This window comes from Pleurodeles waltl, chromosome 10 (assembly GCF_031143425.1).
Source record: "Pleurodeles waltl isolate 20211129_DDA chromosome 10, aPleWal1.hap1.20221129, whole genome shotgun sequence".
In the NCBI taxonomy this organism is placed as follows: domain Eukaryota; kingdom Metazoa; phylum Chordata; class Amphibia; order Caudata; family Salamandridae; genus Pleurodeles; species Pleurodeles waltl.
Window position 1 is genome coordinate 230,692,811 of NC_090449.1, and position 17,707 is coordinate 230,710,517.

The 17,707-nt window shown below is 41.6% G+C and overlaps 1 protein-coding gene across 1 annotated transcript in view; it reads left to right on the forward strand.

Annotated features, from left to right (window-relative positions):
* The window catches only part of LOC138261364 (serine-rich adhesin for platelets-like), a 320,695-nt gene that overhangs the window by 195,886 nt on the left and 107,102 nt on the right, over nt 1-17,707 (forward strand). Inside the window, exons 10-11 of the mRNA XM_069210232.1 lie at nt 6,288-6,366; nt 11,252-11,416. Of these exons, the coding sequence (XP_069066333.1) occupies nt 6,288-6,366; nt 11,252-11,416 (244 nt within the window). The remainder of the gene's footprint in view (nt 1-6,287; nt 6,367-11,251; nt 11,417-17,707) is intronic.

Below are 17,707 nucleotides of genomic sequence, written 5' to 3' on the forward strand. Positions count from 1 at the left end.
ATAGACTTAGCATTAGTATTGTACAGACGATTAATAGCTATGCACTGGAAAGCCCCCAATGCTCCCGATTGTCACTCTGGCACACAGAACTATTGCGCTGGGCAAAAGCAGAGACATATACATTGCAGTCATTACAGGATAGAGGGATCAAAGTGAAGGGCCTTACAACCTGGAACTCCTTTGTCACAACACTTGAAAGCAAGGACGATGAGCGCCCCCCCTGACCACAAAAACATAAACACTCAAAAAGATCAACGAACAACAGGAGTAATAGCAAGCAGTAAATAACTTATAAAAAGCACTAAGCATACCGCTAATACTTATCAGCTGGGAAAAAATAAAAATAAAATTACCGAATAACACTGCCACAATAATGAAGCAGTTCTTTATGGCTCCCTACAGCTGCCCCCTTTCCACGTGTTCTATCACTATTACAGGGAGTGCAGAATTATTAGGCAAATGAGTATTTTGACCACATCATCCTCTTTATGCATGTTGTCTTACTCCAAGCTGAATAGGCTCGAAAGCCTACTACCAATTAAGCATATTAGGTGATGTGCATCTCTGTAATGAGAAGGGATGTGGTCTAATGACATCAACACCCTATATCAGGTGTGCATAATTATTAGGCAACTTCCTTTCCTTTGGCAAAATGGGTCAAAAGAAGGACTTGACAGGCTCAGAAAAGTCAAAAATAGTGAGATATCTTGCAGAGGGATGCAGCACTCTTAAAATTGCAAAGCTTCTGAAGCGTGATCATCGAACAATCAAGCGTTTCATTCAAAATAGTCAACAGGGTCGCAAGAAGCGTGTGGAAAAACCAAGGCGCAAAATAACTGCCCATGAACTGAGAAAAGTCAAGCGTGCAGCTGCCACGATGCCACTTGCCACCAGTTTGGCCATATTTCAGAGCTGCAACATCACTGGAGTGCCCAAAAGCACAAGGTGTGCAATACTCAGAGACATGGCCAAGGTAAGAAAGGCTGAAAGACGACCACCATTGAACAAGACACACAAGCTGAAACGTCAAGACTGGGCCAAGAAATATCTCAAGACTGATTTTTCTAAGGTTTTATGGACTGATGAAATGAGAGTGAGTCTTGATGGGCCAGATGGATGGGCCCGTGGCTGGATTGGTAAAGGGCAGAGAGCTCCAGTCCGACTCAGACGCCAGCAAGGTGGAGGTGGAGTACTGGTTTGGGCTGGTATCATCAAAGATGAGCTTGTGGGGCCTTTTCGGGTTGAGGATGGAGTCAAGCTCAACTCCCAGTCCTACTGCCAGTTCCTGGAAGACACCTTCTTCAAGCAGTGGTACAGGAAGAAGTCTGCATCCTTCAAGAAAAACATGATTTTCATGCAGGACAATGCTCCATCACACGCGTCCAAGTACTCCACAGCGTGGCTGGCAAGAAAGGGTATAAAAGAAGGAAATCTAATGACATGGCCTCCTTGTTCACCTGATCTGATCCCCATTGAGAACCTGTGGTCCATCATCAAATGTGAGATTTACAAGGAGGGAAAACAGTACACCTCTCTGAACAGTGTCTGGGAGGCTGTGGTTGCTGCTGCACGCAATGTTGATGGTGAACAGATCAAAACACTGAGAGAATCCATGGATGGCAGGCTTTTGAGTGTCCTTGCAAAGAAAGGTGGCTATATTGGTCACTGATTTGTTTTTGTTTTGTTTTTGAATGTCAGAAATGTATATTTGTGAATGTTGAGATGTTATATTGGTTTCACTGGTAATAATAAATAATTGAAATGGGTATATATTTTTTTTTGTTAAGTTGCCTAATAATTATGCACAGTAATAGTCACCTGCACACACAGATATCCCCCTAACATAGCTAAAACTAAAAACAAACTACAAACTACTTCCAAAAATATTCAGCTTTGATATTAATGAGTTTTTTGGGTTCAATGAGAACATGGTTGTTGTTCAATAATAAAATTAATCCTCAAAAATACTACTTGCCTAATAATTCTGCACTCCCTGTATACTCAACTTTCCTCTTTAGTTCCCATTTTTTTTTTTCCTCTTTCTCAAACTATCTCCAAGTTTATTATCAGCAAATACCAAAACAGCCACGAATCGCCTGTAACATTGGCACTACACATAAGCGAGCAATTCCAAATGTACTCATACTGCGCATGGAGAATGTTTGTAATTTGTTATTTTATTTATTTCTGTTTTGTAATGCACAATAAATACAAATAAAAGGATGTTAAAAAAAAAAAAGAGGACTCGGAACATCAGTAATCTCTACATTCCGAGCTCTCCTAAATACATGACTAGTTAAAGTGAGGCACAAAGGGTCGTCATCACTATCATGACGAGGTTCTACCTTCATATCCAGGGTGCTTGACCAAAGCCTTAAGTCTACCAAGAAATAATCGATAGTACTGGACGAAGACCCACGTTTAAAGGTGGGGCATGATTTAAATCGATCTAGTGCGGCTATTACATGCTCTTAGTCCAAATCTAAAGCAGAGGGAAGCCAACTGCGAGGCAGCACAAGACCCAATACAGTGCGCATTCTCTTTCGGTTGCGAGATACCCCAGAATTCATCCTCCTCAGTTGTCAAGTTGCTAGTAAGGTTGTTAGTTACAAGAGTACAGTTCATGTCACCCGCAACCACAAGAAAACCCTGATGGGTGCAAGTGCTCCATATATTCAGCTAACTGACTTCAGCCCCACCCATACAGCCTTCAGAAGAGGGGCAACAACTGCTAACATTACCACAAGGAGGATACATATGCAAACTAATACCAGTTCCTCTACCAGCCCCCAAGGAGCTTGTCCATGTGTCAAAGGCAATAAGGTAATCCACCAGGATGGTATCAACGAGGAAGATTGAAATGAAATCAAACTCTAATCCTAGTTGACTGTGTCTCCTCACTTCCAGAATGTCAGACCGTATGACAGAGAGGCATTTCCTCTGTGTACGCAACCAGTGGATAACTTTATTGATAAGGGAATCTTGAGTCCCCTTGTGTCCAAATGGCAACCTGGGAACCCTCGTCATATAAATGTAGCCATTTTTACTCCTCCAACCAAGCCTCCCCTTAATATCATGCACCTGTGTTTTTTTGGGGGTTATTCGTGAGGGGCCAGAGGGGGGATCTTGAATGACTAATGGGCACCTGCGCCCCCAAATCTCCCCGAAAAACCTTTGAAATGTCAGTATGGCATGGGATAATCTGCTTCCCTGGCCCATGTATGTACCTCTTTTTATTTATAGGTGGTTTGGGCTTTCGCCCCAAAGTGACTGGCGCAGATGAACAAGTCGCTCTGTCATTCACCACCCAACTCCAGGCCTTTCATTGAGCTCTGAGTATCCGGGAGGGTTGGCCACCTCGCCGCCAATAACTGATACAACTGGTGTAATGGTCACCCCATCCAGCACCGTAATATGAGCATCCTCACTGGCCAATTTACAATTGCACACTGCCCTCTGTTCTGAAAAAACAGAAATTTTGTTCAGAAGTACAAGTACCAGTGTCTTTCAATCGTCCAGCTTCTGGGAGATGTTAGCCAGCTCATGTACTCCTTTTGATTGCGTCTTCCTTTCCTCCTTCCCCATTTCTGGTTTGTCAAGGACTGAGTGCAAAACACGTTCTGAAATGTCACTAAATGTAGACAGAGCTGGAAACCTGTTAGAACAGGGAATGTCAGCAAGGATTAGGGCCTATTGTCTAGGTGGTGAGGTGGCCCTAACTTGAGTGCATTCGGTAGGCTTCACACACAGGGTGGATGTCTTTGAAGGAGAAGGAATTAGGGTTTGAACTGCAGGAGGGGGATGTAAGTCCACCTCTCCTACAATTTGGGACATCTGTGATCTTTTCTAGAAAAAGTCAGGGATCTTCCTGTGCGAGATAGTATCAGAGCCTGGGAGGGCAGAAATGGATAGACTCCTTAGTTTTGGTTCAACCTCCTCGAACAACGAGCCAATGGCTTTAAATTGATTGGTGTTAGAGCAACCGTCTGCTTTCCCGATAGATCATTTCTTATGCTTTTTGGCGCCCGAATGGGGCACTGGGATATCGGCTTCCTTCCGCTTCCCCATAACTAGGACAGGATAATGCAGAGTATAAGAAAAAAAGAAGAGGAAGTAGAACAAATACCTGGAAAAAGTTCTGTGAATCTCCTCCCCGGAAACGTCGCTACTCCAGAACTAAGGAGAATGGCCCAACACAGGCTCGAGCAGGCGATGACAGGCAAAGACGGGCCCGTCTTGGCCCGGTCTTTGCCCGGGCACGCACCCGGGCACATCCCGCGCGGCGAGGATCACTATCCCTGAAATAGGGGCGAAGGTGCAGGGAATGCTAGGGGCTGTGGTTTCAGCCTCCCCCAGCGTCCAAGTCTGGCGTCTTTGAAATGCTCGTCCCGCTCGTCGAGGATCACTAGCCCAGAAATAGTGGCAAAGGTGCAGGGAATGCTGGGCGCTATGGTTTCATCCTCCTGCAGCGTCCAAGTCCGGCGTCTTTGAAATGCCAACAAGGACATATTTACCAATGCCATCCACTAAGGCGCAAAGGGCAGCTAACCCCAACCACCTGCCACAATTCAAAAGGACTGTACGATATGACACATTAAATGAAGTAGTAAAATAATATCATCATTCTTAAATCCCTTGCCACATTAATTCATTATTTATCACCACAACGCCAAAGTTTTTCACCTTAATGAGAGACTTTTCTATCTCAGAAGTGACTGAATTATGCAGTCCATACTTTGCAAACAGAAAATACATAAACCTTACATTATTTCTTTGAGAATTGTGAATCAAATGTCCTGCTGGTGAGAATATTCACTTTACTTATTGCATGAATATTTGTAGTGATATCAATCAATGTGAAAGTACTCAGGGCTAAATTACATATATTGTGAGGTTTTCTCATGCCAGTAGGAGGTCTGATGTGCTCTCTGAAATTAAGTACAAGCGAGCCAATTTTACTGTATCATGGCTGTCTAATGTAAATTTTTAATTCAAAGTCCATTTTATTAAAGAATTAAGGGTCAGATTTGCAAAAACAATTATGTGCAGAAGTCAACGGCTGTCTATTTTCACCTGTTCAAAAGTCTCTTATAATTGTGGAAAATCTGCAAGATGTGCAGATGTTTCCCTAGTAGTGAGTGACACTTTTGAGTGGGAAGCTGTATGTTCCTATGTAAGTGTTAGTGAAGAGTGCAATGTAAATAGTAACAACTGTAAAATTGTAATTGGGTGACCACTCACAAACGTTTTCAATGTTTTTCTGCACTAATATGCACCTCTAATTTAAGTCTAAATGAATGAGGAATAAATGATGCAGTGACCATGGGAAGGGACCTTGAATACATCAGCCTCAGTAGACCTCGTCTAAAGATAGGTTGTAGCTGTCTATTGTGGAGCATACCAAAAACCTACACTGGGCTTTGGGTCAGCCATTGCTTACTATTGGTTGGCTCACTTGCCACTCTCAGTTTGTTTGCTTCTTATTCCATGACTTGTCTTCCACTTATTGTGTTTGTCCTCCCCTAGAGCATAGCGTATTTACCAGCTTCTTGATTGGACGGCTTGTTGGTTAGCTTCCTTGTTACTCTCACTGGCTTGCTTCTCATTTGATAGCTTTCCTTGATCTTATTGTGTTTGTAACTCCCCTGGAGCAAACTCCTTTGCCATTATTTTGATTGGAATGACTTGTATTCTCCCACCGCCTATTTACAGGGACCTACTTTTTTCTTTTAACTTCCGCACCCTATGTGCATTAGCATTCAAAAGGCGAGACCTATTTGCTTATCTTATGTTCTACGAATGCTTGTTTTACAAAGGACACAGGAAGGAAAGTCTATAAGAAAAATATTTTCTGTGTGAGTTAAAAAAACTGTCAAATATCACTATATTAATACCATAGTTATGCTTCAAATGTATCACAGTGTGAACATTCACCAAACATAGGATTAGGACAAACGTATGTATGTCAACGGGTTTAGAGTTTTGTGAACTTTAAAAAAGAAGTATCCTCCATATCCTACTTTCTGGTAAATTAGTTCCTTAGCTGGCACAGAAGTTGCTTGCTTTTGCATTTCTGGTCACTCAGAGTTGTGTTTTTAAAGCGATGTGCAACTATTTCCAAATAAATACAGTGTGTCAAATAGCGCCAAAATAAGCACGTTCTGTTTAGCTTTGAATATTTCGGGACATGAAAATACATGTTCTGTTCCCATATCTCAGTTACAGTGTCACACAGCGTCAGTACATACGATAGGTAACCCTCTTCTATTTCTTGTTTTCCTCTGAAGACCGACATTTTTAAGGTGAAAACTGAAGATGTTGGGCAGCTGAAAAACTGCATAATCCGACAAGAAAACAAGGACAAAAGTATGTTTAAACTGCGTATGTCTTTGTAATGCGATGTATATATTTTTACTCTGAATGGCTTTTAGTAGGAATGCCACATTTCTTTCACAAGCTCTCGCTTTACAGACACACAGACACCTCCTTTAATTAAACACCCCTTCTTTTGTTTATTTGTTAATGAGGGTTTAAAATACACATTTACACTCACTTGGCGTGATTCACAAAAGTGCGGATTTACATAGTAGACCAAGCAATGCATAATTTATGCTTACCACATCTCTGTAGTTTTAAAAATTTTGGGCATCCATATACAATTAATTAAACTCATAAAGTCTGCATACTATAATGTACTTTCATATCCGTATAATATTTATGTATAATGTGATTTATGCATAGCTGTGTGTGCAAATCTACTTCCAGGAAGACAGTAAATTCCACACTATTTTCTGCAAACATAAATCTACAGAACCGATTGGTTGCTCAATGTACTTACTCAGTAATCAATTTGGGCGATAGTTAGGTGCCCAGAGAAGTGCTCCTATTGCATGTGAAAGGGATTAACAATAAATGGGATGAAGTATCCCTGCCTTCCATTCTGAAGCCATTGCAAGTCACCCAGGAGTTCAGTGACCATACAGGAGGAGGACAAGCTGGCATCTATTAGTTTATGGACTTCTGAGGTGACTCGCAATATTCTTATAATGTATGGCAGGAGGTACTTTATTCCTTATAATACATGGTCATACCATGAGCCTTCCCTCAAAATGCTTAAATCTTTAAATCCTTGGTGTGTTGCTCTTTCATATGAAAGAGATAACATGTTTGCAGTCACAAAGACTTTGGGATATATGTACTACACATTTTTAACATTTTTAGCAAATAGTAAATAAGAAATCGCTATTTTTATTGTATGAATCTTTTGTTTTTGAAAAGGTGATTCCTAGTGGGTCACAAATCGACCTGCCTCATGAAAAATGAATAACGTAGGTCACAGTTTACGACCCATTAGGAATTCTAGCCATCACAGGGATGGTGGCCTGCTGGGGTCAGCAGACAACCACGTCTTCAATTGCTTTTAAATAAAGCAATCTTTTTTCTTTGAAACACAGCCAATTTTCCTTAAAGGAAAATGGGATATGTGCAAAAGAAAAAAATGAAATGTGTAACTTTCATTTTTTATGAGGAGGCAGTGGTCTGTGAAACCACTGTCTGCTCCTAAAAAATAAAAATAAATACTTTTTTAACATTCTCGAATGGGCACCACTACCTACCTTCCAGTAGTCAGTAAAAAAAATATGTTTTGTGAGTGTAATTTGGTCGCAAAACATTAATACATACTACTGCAAAGTGGTATTTGGAAGGGACCTACAAAACACACCCCTTCCAAATACTGATTGGCAAACCCAGACTGTGATTCTCTTGAATCACAGCTGGAGTTTGTACGTACCAAAAAGCATTTGTGGGGTCGCAAACAACCAGATTCTGCAGGATGGGCCATTTAGGTCCTCAAAAATGCTGCATATATCTGGCCCTAAAGGTAGAATCTGTAGAGTAAAATTAAACACAGCAAATGAGCACCTAGATAATAGTTACTAAAAGTTACCAGAACCAGTGTAATGCACTTCAGATTTAAAAGAACTAAGTAGCTCAGCATATGTAGAAGAATACAGAGATATTCTCGTTCCTTTAATTACGGAGAGCATGGAAAAAATAAACACATTGCCCTAAATATCAAATTTTTACAGATTCCTGTTAACCTAGAAAAAGAGAGCAGAAGAATGAAAAGTCCATTTTTTCCACTGTTTCAACAGCACCTGCATTCCACTTTGGTTGCCGGCAGCAGGCATCTTGAGGACAGAACTCAACTATAATGATTTATTACAGCTGAGCAACTACTTAATTTCTTTATTACAGGCGACTAGAGACCTCACAAGTCACTTTAATAAGGAAACTAGAGATAGGCTTGTATACAGGGATTGCAGGCTCCCATCTATTATACAATAATAATAAAAGGGCTACCTTGTGAGTATTCACCAAAGTTGGATTGCATGTCCTTTGCCACTTCTCTGACTCTGGCAGAAGACGGCCAGCATGTGCACAACCGTGTGGAAAATACCTTTGTATAAAATACCAGACCTGCCAATTCACGCGGTGCCACCGAGTGCCACACTATGGGGGTCATTCTGACCCTGGCGGTCATTGACCGCCAGGGCCAACGACCACGGAAGCACCGCCAACAGGCTGGCGGTGCTTCCTGGCCAATTCTGACCGCGGTGGTAAAGCCGCGGTCAGAAAAGGGAAACCGGCGGTTTCCCTCCGGTTTTCCACTTGCCAAAGGAATCCTTTTCAGTGTCTGCTTGGCAGACACTGAAAATCGCGACGGGTGCAACTGCACCCGTCGCACCCCAGCAAATCCGCCGCTCCATTCGGAGCCGGCTTCATCTTTGCTGGGGCTTTCCCGCTGGGCCGGCGGGTGATCTTTTGAAGATCGCCCGCCGGCCCAGCGGGAAAGTTAGAATGGTCCCCGCGGTCATTTGACCGCGGGGCGGTGTTTGGGCGGTTTCCGCCCAGCGGGCGGTGCCCCCCGCCCGCCGGGGTCGGAATGACCCCCTATATCGGCTCCTTTCACACGGTCACACGGTGAGGAGCCTCTATCACGCGGTAGGTACACAATTAGCTGGAAACCACTGTAGAGAGCAGGTTTTTAGCTAAATGTTTGGAGGTCTGCTCAGCTGATATTCATTATGACGTCAGAAACCTCTCCAGGATATCGGCAGCAGCCTCAAAAGCTTTGATTCTGTTTTTTTGGGGGGAAGGGGTTGTCGTGGGAGGGGTGGAGGCTTGAAATGGGGGGGCTGTGAATTTAGACGTCGCGGGCACTGCTTGGCACTAAACCGAGCCCCTAAAATGCACACGACTCACTCCTCACAAGGTGGAAAAAATTTACAAGTTGGCAGGTCTGAAATACTTATATGTTGAGTACTGTATGCACATGGCAGGATTTTAATATTTTTTTCCCAATGCGTGTGTGCCCGAAATAGGTAATTGCTTCTATGTAGGTGGGCCTATTAACAAAATGATTAAGGCATGCATATATTATGTAGCATTGTGGAATTATTTTAAGAATAGTGCTTTATTTTAACTATAATAGCTGCAGCCATATTCTTGCTCAGTGCTGAACTAATGTGGCCAGGGGTTATATCTCAGAACCACGGGTGCCTAAACCACCCATGGCTCAACAACGAGGTCGGAACAACGACCTCGTTCTAACCACTAATGCCTTTACCATGAATGCTTTTACAACGATTTGACCATTGTAAACACATTCCTGGTAAAGGCATTAGCAATCAGCATGCATGACTCAGCATGCTTACACCCCAGCCCCCCACCCTGCCCCTTAAACTCAAACCCTGACCCCCTCCCCACCTAAACCCTAATCACCCCCAGCCTCCCACCCTACCCCAAAAACTAAAAATACCCCGAGTCCCCACCCCCACCTCAAACTCCTAAACACCCCAACCCTTAAACCTAAACCCTGCCCCCCCCAAACCCTAATCACCCGAGCCCCCCCCAAAAAAAGCCCCAGTCCCAGCCCAACTGACCTCCTCCTTCACCGCGTCCACTCCGACTCCCTTCTTCTGTACCTTAACCACGCATGTATGTTGTTCAGACATGCGTGGTTAAGGTACCAAAACCAGGAAGTCGTGGAAAACGAAAGCGTTGTTTCGCTTTCGTTTTTCACTACCTCGTGGTTCCGGACTCGTTCTTCCGGGTGTTTCCCGCTGCCAGGTGTGCCAGTGGTGTAACATTGGCCCCTGCAGCCCCCACGGTGCGGGGGGGCCTGGAGCTCCAGGGCCCCCTTCAGCAGAGTACACTAACTGGGTCTCTGAGGTTTTAGGTGGTGGGTCGGGGGCCCCCTCAAGTTTCTTAACCACTGGGTTGTGCCCATATTTGACTTATAAAACTTTATTCTCATGCCTAGCATCTTAAAAGAGGTTCTTGAATAGCTTGTTCATATCATAATAGTTTATATTTTTGTATCAGTTTGAAAGTTATGTGTATTATCCCTTGATTAAAATTTTTGCACCGACAAAGCTCTTTTGTTTCAGTTTCGTCACATGGTCTATAGCCAGGTGCATGTAAACAAATCAATGTGTGTCATGAAAATGCGTGCTTTAGCTTTTAAGCTTTCAAGGTGCTAAGGGGCCCCTTTGTCTCACAACTCTGTGTACCACGGATTTGTTTTATTTTTGTTAACAAGCATTTTCAGACTTCTAATTCGGCCCATGCGTAGAATTCTTGAATAGCACAAATATGTCTTTCATAGCATACATGCAAGCATTCCTAGCACACATCTTTTGTATTTCTTATTTGCTCTATCCTGTAGCTGTCTTCCTATTTGCAAGTCTTGACCTTACATAGGCCCCATGCAGGTGAAGATCAAATGCAAAGAAGAATAAGTATGAGCCCTATCTGCACTGCAACCCCTGTAAATCAATGCACCCAGGGGTATTACGGTTCTATAAAGAGCTGCAAACCAAGCAAGGAAATGTTGAGATTCTAGGTAACTTAAGTATTTGTAAAGTACACATACACCCTTTGGGGTATCTTACCACTGTATAATAGATGTTTGTAGTTACCCAGCCCAGTTGTACTCCTTTTATCAACCTCAGAAGGATGAAATGCTGAGTGATGAATTTAGACATAAATGCACACCTTAAAATACGTTTGTGAATGAGCCTCTCTGTCCACAACATGTCAGCCCAAGCAACATCATTACGTTTTGTTTCTAAGGTCAGATGAAATAAAGTGGATTATTAAAAATGCCATAACTGATAAATTAACTAAGAATTAAGAACAACTGGAAAATAAGGGAACAGGATTTTTTATCGGATTGTTTCTGCAGGTCACTCATTGTACATGGAGGATGTCATAATAAAGAAGTGGGGGAGTTCTGCAGACTTGTATGTGTTTCCATGTAACACTTGGTTGTCTTCAGAAGTTGAAATTGTCCTGCAGTGTTTGCCAGATTCAGACCTTCAAGAAGGTTCTCCAGCTCGGTCTATGGAAGGTAGGATAACAACATTTATTATGCAATAAAGAGATGTTTAGCTATGAGTGGGCAGGGACAATCAGGGCAAGCTCATTTGGAGTAATCAATTTTCCCAGGAGTTAGGAGGTGAATAGTACTTCCACTCTTTGGGAATCCAAGTCAAAAGTCCCAAAAGGATCAGGCATTCAAAAGACATAGAAAGCCGAAAAGGAATAATGTTGTCTAACCCACACTGTGAAATTAGGTTTATTCCAGTCACTGAACATATACGAACTACGCAACCCCTTGCTCTCATATGTGAGGTCCTTCTCTGTCCATCTCTTTAACTATTCACTCACTAGTCATTCTAAACTGACACCTACCCATTATGCTTCAAATCAATGAGTCTACAGCTTACCCTTCCCCTCTTTCCAATTATGGCCCAATGCCTCAACTCTTTTACTCAATTACTGTTTCTTACCATCTCACACCCTACATCTTACTCAGAATCACTCCTATTTTGGTTTCCGAACCCTTCACTCAATGAAACTGCGCTCCCATATTTACCCACCTATACCTCATCTTCCCTTACTTACTTCTAGACCCATTTGTCACCTTGGACACTGATGATCATCCTACTTCAATCATTTCCCTCAATTATCTAGACATCAAAGGCTTTACATACAAGTGGTTTTCTAACGCAATGACCTATCTTCTTCTATCACCTTTGATTTCAAGTTATTCACATCATCCTCACATCCAGTTGGTGTGCCTCTGGGCTTTTTCTTTGACCCTCTTCTTTTATCTCTATACCTTTCCTCTTTGGGACCTTAGCTCTTCATTTGGGTTCTCATACCATATTTTTATATTTCTTTTAAAATTTACAGTCATGGGGAGCCAGATATAAAATCGTATACAATTCTCAAGATCACAATGATGACATTCCACTTATGTAATAATATTCTTTTACAACACACCATGTAAATATATACACACACATGTGTATGTGTATATATATATATATATATATATATATATATATATTGTGTATGTATGTATATGTGTGTGTATATATATATATATGTGTATATATATATATATATATATATATATATCTTTGTCTCTTTCTTCATGCTACACTGCTACATAGTCCAATAAAAGTCCGATGTACATTGATCATAGGTAAGCTCAAGGTCCGAAAAATACATACTAAAACATACATCCATTGTATGTCATGATTATATAAAAATCCTACATCATCCAATATACTATACAAGTGATAGATATTCTCCCGTATTTCTTCAGGTATCACAAATGGTATCAATAGCTTCTTCCAAAGTGTTCAATAACTTACTTTTCGATTAGGCCATTTAGCAAATTTGCTCTAGATGCCTTTTCGTTGGCTGTCTTTATCCAGGTAGGTTTACCTAAATGCAGTATAACAGTTTCCTTGCAATTTGTTAATGCTTACGCAAACCATCCAATGTCCTTTACAAATATCAGTTTCACAATCCAGTGAGGATATGTTATGTTATGTTGATTTGTATAGCTCACTAATCACCTAAGAGGGAACACAGGCACTTGGAAAAGGTGTGTAGGTGTGTGGTCCCAAGGTGCTTCTATGGAGAGCCAGGTCTTCAACTTCTTATGGAACTCAAGAAGAGAGGAGGAGGAGGCTCTGATGTGTTGAAGGAGGTCGTTCAATGTCTTGGGTGCAATGTCGAGGAATGAGCCACTTTCAGTTTTGCTTTTGTGGGTGCAGGTAGTGTGTGCGAGTGAGAGGCAGAGTGTGAGTGTCTGGTGAGTTGGTGAAAGTATATGCGGCTGCTCAAGTATTCTGGCCCAGTGTTGTGTAGGGCTTTGTATGTGTGCATGAGAAGTGTGATTTGGCTCTGCTTGTAAATGGGGAGCCAGTGATGATTCTTGAGGTGTGGTGTAATATGGGGTGGCATGGGAGGTCGAGTATGAGCATTGCATGTGTGTTCCGGATGGTCTGCGAAAGAGTTGTTTGGGGACTCCAGCATAGAGAGTGTTGCCGTAGTCTAGCCTGCTGGTGATGAGTGCTTGCAAGAGGTTCTGTCTGGTGTTTTGAGGCAACCATTTGAAGAGCTTTCACAGCATGAATAGAATGTGGATGTCACAATTCTCTCCTACGCTCTCATGACTATCACCAGGGGGTCAAATTGTGGCACTTTCCAATGCTCTAATAAGCTTACAGACCTTCCCATGCATGCATATCCTGACTTCCAGCCATTTGGATGCTATTTGCAAATTACCAATTATTCCTAATCCATGCTGGGTTTTGTGTAATTCAGTCTGCTCATGCTTGGAACTCCATTACCTAGAATCCCCTGCTCACTGCTTCGTCTCCACTACTGCAGGCCAAGGATGGGTGTAGGAATTCAGCACACTTGTGGCTGCTGCTGCTAGCTTGCTCACACCAGATGTATGTCATTGCTGTGAGCACTTTTAAGCCTTAACCCCTTTAAATCCAGTGTTGGTCATTGTAGCTGTGTTCTGGTGAGACCAACCCTTGTTTCTTGAAGTTTCTGAGCCACAGCGATTCATTGTTCCTGTTCCAGGGCCTTAGTTATTCTTCCCTTGTTTGCTGCCCTTTTGTTATTCTTATTTCCTGAGTTCCTGAGCCATAGGTTTTCCTTGTTCCTGTCCTGAGCTGTAGATATCCTTGTTCCTGAGCTGTAGCAAATATTTGTTACTGAACCAGCACTCCCCGCAGTGCTACCTTGTCTTCTGAGCCTTAGCAAATCTTTCTTCCTGAACTAGCATGCCTCTTAGTGCTACTTGACTCCTGAGCCTCAGCTATTTCTTGTTCCTTTAAATCTTTCTGCCTGCTGTGTGTCCCCGTTTCCTTGATTCCTGCACCAGCATTTCTTGTGCTCCCTTGAGGCCTCTCCTTCTGTATTTGCCTCTTTCCAGTCCTTGCTTTCCTTTCCATTTCTATGCTCCAGTTCCTAGTTTGCTGTTTTGTGATATCTAGCTTCTAGTTTCCTTGTATGTTTGTTACTTACTTTCTGTCAAGTGTGCCCTTTGCTTTCCCTTCTTTCCTGTTAAGCACTCCTCCTTGCTTGCTCCTTGTCTACTGTGGTTGTATTCAGTTCTACACCCCTGCTGTTACCACCATCTGTGTTCCTGTTGATTACTAGCATCCTGGGGCTCAGCTGACAACCTAGCTGGTGTTTCTTGCACACTGTGAGTATTGTCTTGCAGTTACGTTTTATAACGTCACCATAGTGGTCAGCTCCACAGACCCTGTCTTTGCATATATACTCAATATAAGGGTATTAGAAGTCATAATCCATACCAGCAATTGTGGATGAGGAACTTAATGAGCTTCAGTCTTATCTTGTGGAGCTCCCAAGTGCTTCACCCCACATTCCCTTTTTTTTTTTAAAGTTGTTATAGCTATATATGTTTTGTATTTTTGCCCTTGGGTGTTAGTTAGCCTGGATGCCACATTGCCTCTTGAATGCCTGTTCTTTCTGAGCCTTATTTATTCCCTTGAACAGAGCTTCCTTTTTGGATCCCCTCTCTCTCCTCTGACTTTCTTTGTGCTCGTGGGCATTTCTGTACCCAGTATTCTGCCTACTTGTCTTCACTGCCATCATTCCTAGATAACACCCCCAACAGGTCCCGACAGTGGAAGCAGGAGGTGCATGTTGCGTTGAACTGAGCCAATGTGTTGAGCTTGTCATCTAGGATGATCCCTAGATATCACGTGTGGTCTGTGGGTGTTGGTATAGGCTCCAACGGCCACTGGGTGGAATCCAGTGGGGAGGTCTGGTTGCTGAAGACCAGTACTTCTGTCTTCTTGGAGCAGAGCTTTAGGCAGTTGGTTCACATCCAGTCTGCATCCATGATCATGCAGTTGGTGAAGTAGGTTCTTCTGTTGTTTGTTTTGTCAGGGAGAAGATGAGTGGTATGTCATTGGCGTAAGAGATGACAGTGATGTCTTGCGATTGGATGATTTTGGTGACCTGTGTCATGTAAAAGTTGAAAAGAGTGGGGGGCTGAGAGATGATCCCAGTTTGGCACCACACATCTCCACATATCATTTTCTTGGTCTGTGAGGGAAGGGTGGCAGCTTGAACCTTTGGGTTCTTCCCATAAGGAAGAAACAGATCCATTTGAGATCAGATCCTTATATGCCAGTCTCGTGGAGACTTCTGATGAGGGTGTTGTGGAAGACAGTGTTGAAGGCTGAGGAGAGGTCAAGCAGGATGAGGACCACTGTTTCTTAACAGTCCAGGATGTTTTGAATGTTGTCAGTGGCTGCAAGGAGAACTGTTTCAGTGCTGTGGTTCTTTCTGAATCCTGATTGTGTGTTGTCTAGAATATTGCTCTACCCTTCTCAAAAAATGGTTTTGAGATATGTAGATAAATACCTAACTAGAAATGCTTTTTTGATATTTGGCATAGATTGTGGAGAAATACTTTTAATAAATATTGAAATTAGAATGTAAAAACAGTAAATGTACCTAATGAAAAATATTTTTACATATCAACAGTACTTTTCAAAAACTTGTTAAATAACTGAAATTCATTTATTTTGTATTTTCTTTAAAAAAAAATATTTTAAAGAACAAATAAACCAAAAAGATTATCCTTTTTTACTAAAAACTATCTATTTCAAAAAAATCATACATCAATTATAAAATGTTTAATACTATTTTGGGAACATCTATTTATCTAATAATAATGAAATAATATGTTGTTACATTTTTATTTAAAAAATCAAAAATATTGTTTGAAATGCCCATGAATGTAAAACTTTTTTCAATACATTTTATGTTGCAGTGAATTAACATATATACATAGACACATACCATAAAGTAATGAAAAGCAAATGACTATAAAACTATTTTCTAAAATAATTGTTTTTCAACAAAATAAAAAATAACTGAATGTAATAACTGAAATCCAAAGTAAACTTAGAGCAATATGTAATACAAAACTTTTGACATAAATATATATATATATATATATATATTTATACATATATAGATATATATATATATATATATAGTAGGTAGTTATAGTTAGGCCCTAGTTTCCATAGGAAGAATGTTTTTTTTTCTTTTGTCAATAACTTTGCAGCTGCTTACAAATCTTCATGAAATTTTCAAAACTTCTACTTTGCTTAGTTCAGCAGCTTTCTTGAAAGTTTTGGGATGATCCATCAAGCTGGGGCTGAGAAAATGAGGGGTCCCAAAACGCATTTTCAACATTAATTTTCCAACAGGGTCTTTAGACACGCCTACAGCCCAACTGCTGAACGGAATTACACCAAATTTGGCAGATAGGTAGATTTTGGTACGCATACTACGCTTTTTGTGATTTGGTGGAAATCCATTCAGTAGTTTCTGAGATCTTGGAGTTCATATATAGATATATAGGGATCCTCTGTGGATCCAGACCCACGGATCTGGGGAAAAAGCAAGGCCCTGATTAGTTGGATGTAACCTAACAGAAAAGTTGTGGCTGCCAGTTTGTTTGTTGCATCAGGTGGAGGGGTGGGGAAGTAAGAGTATCCTGACCCTATAGGACACATAGAGGGGTCCTTAGAGACACTTCATGGTAAAAAATTGCCCAATTATTATTTTTTGTCCGATCCGCGGATCGGGGGGTGGATCCACGGATTGGTGGACTTGCAGATCCACCAGTAGATCCACGGATCCAGAGGATTTAAAAAAAAAAAACATCCACTGCATCCAACCTCATGCTGCGCATGGCTGAAGGTAGTGCTCAACTTGGGCTTGGGTGCATGCAGGAGGGTTAGACGCTGGGTCTGGCCATTAGCCAGACCCTTTGGCCAACCCTGGCCGTGTGCGGTGCTGATTATATTACGTATGTGTTTGCTAAAAATCTTAGTGCGCAAGTTATAGTTACTTGAGTTAACCATAACTATAACTACTAAATTTCAATGGTTTTGTGCCATTGAATTCAGAACCTAACTTTAACATCCCTGTAACATTTGTTTTTTTTAGTGAAAAAAATACATATATAAATATATATATATATATATATATCCTCCAAAGAAACCAGAGCTCAAAAAGATGGGACTCTTGACCCATGAGGGGTGGAGCGCCTTGCCAGTCGACCATACTGGCAAAACAGGCACAATGCAACGAAGAAAGTAAAACGCTCACTCAACTTACTCAGGATTATGTGGTATAGACAAGTTTACGCACACACACACACACACACACACACATATATATATATATACACACAAACAATTCACCAAAACTTCCAGAAAGGATGAAAGAGGCACACCAATCCTATGCACCAAGTTTATTGGCTTCAAAAAAG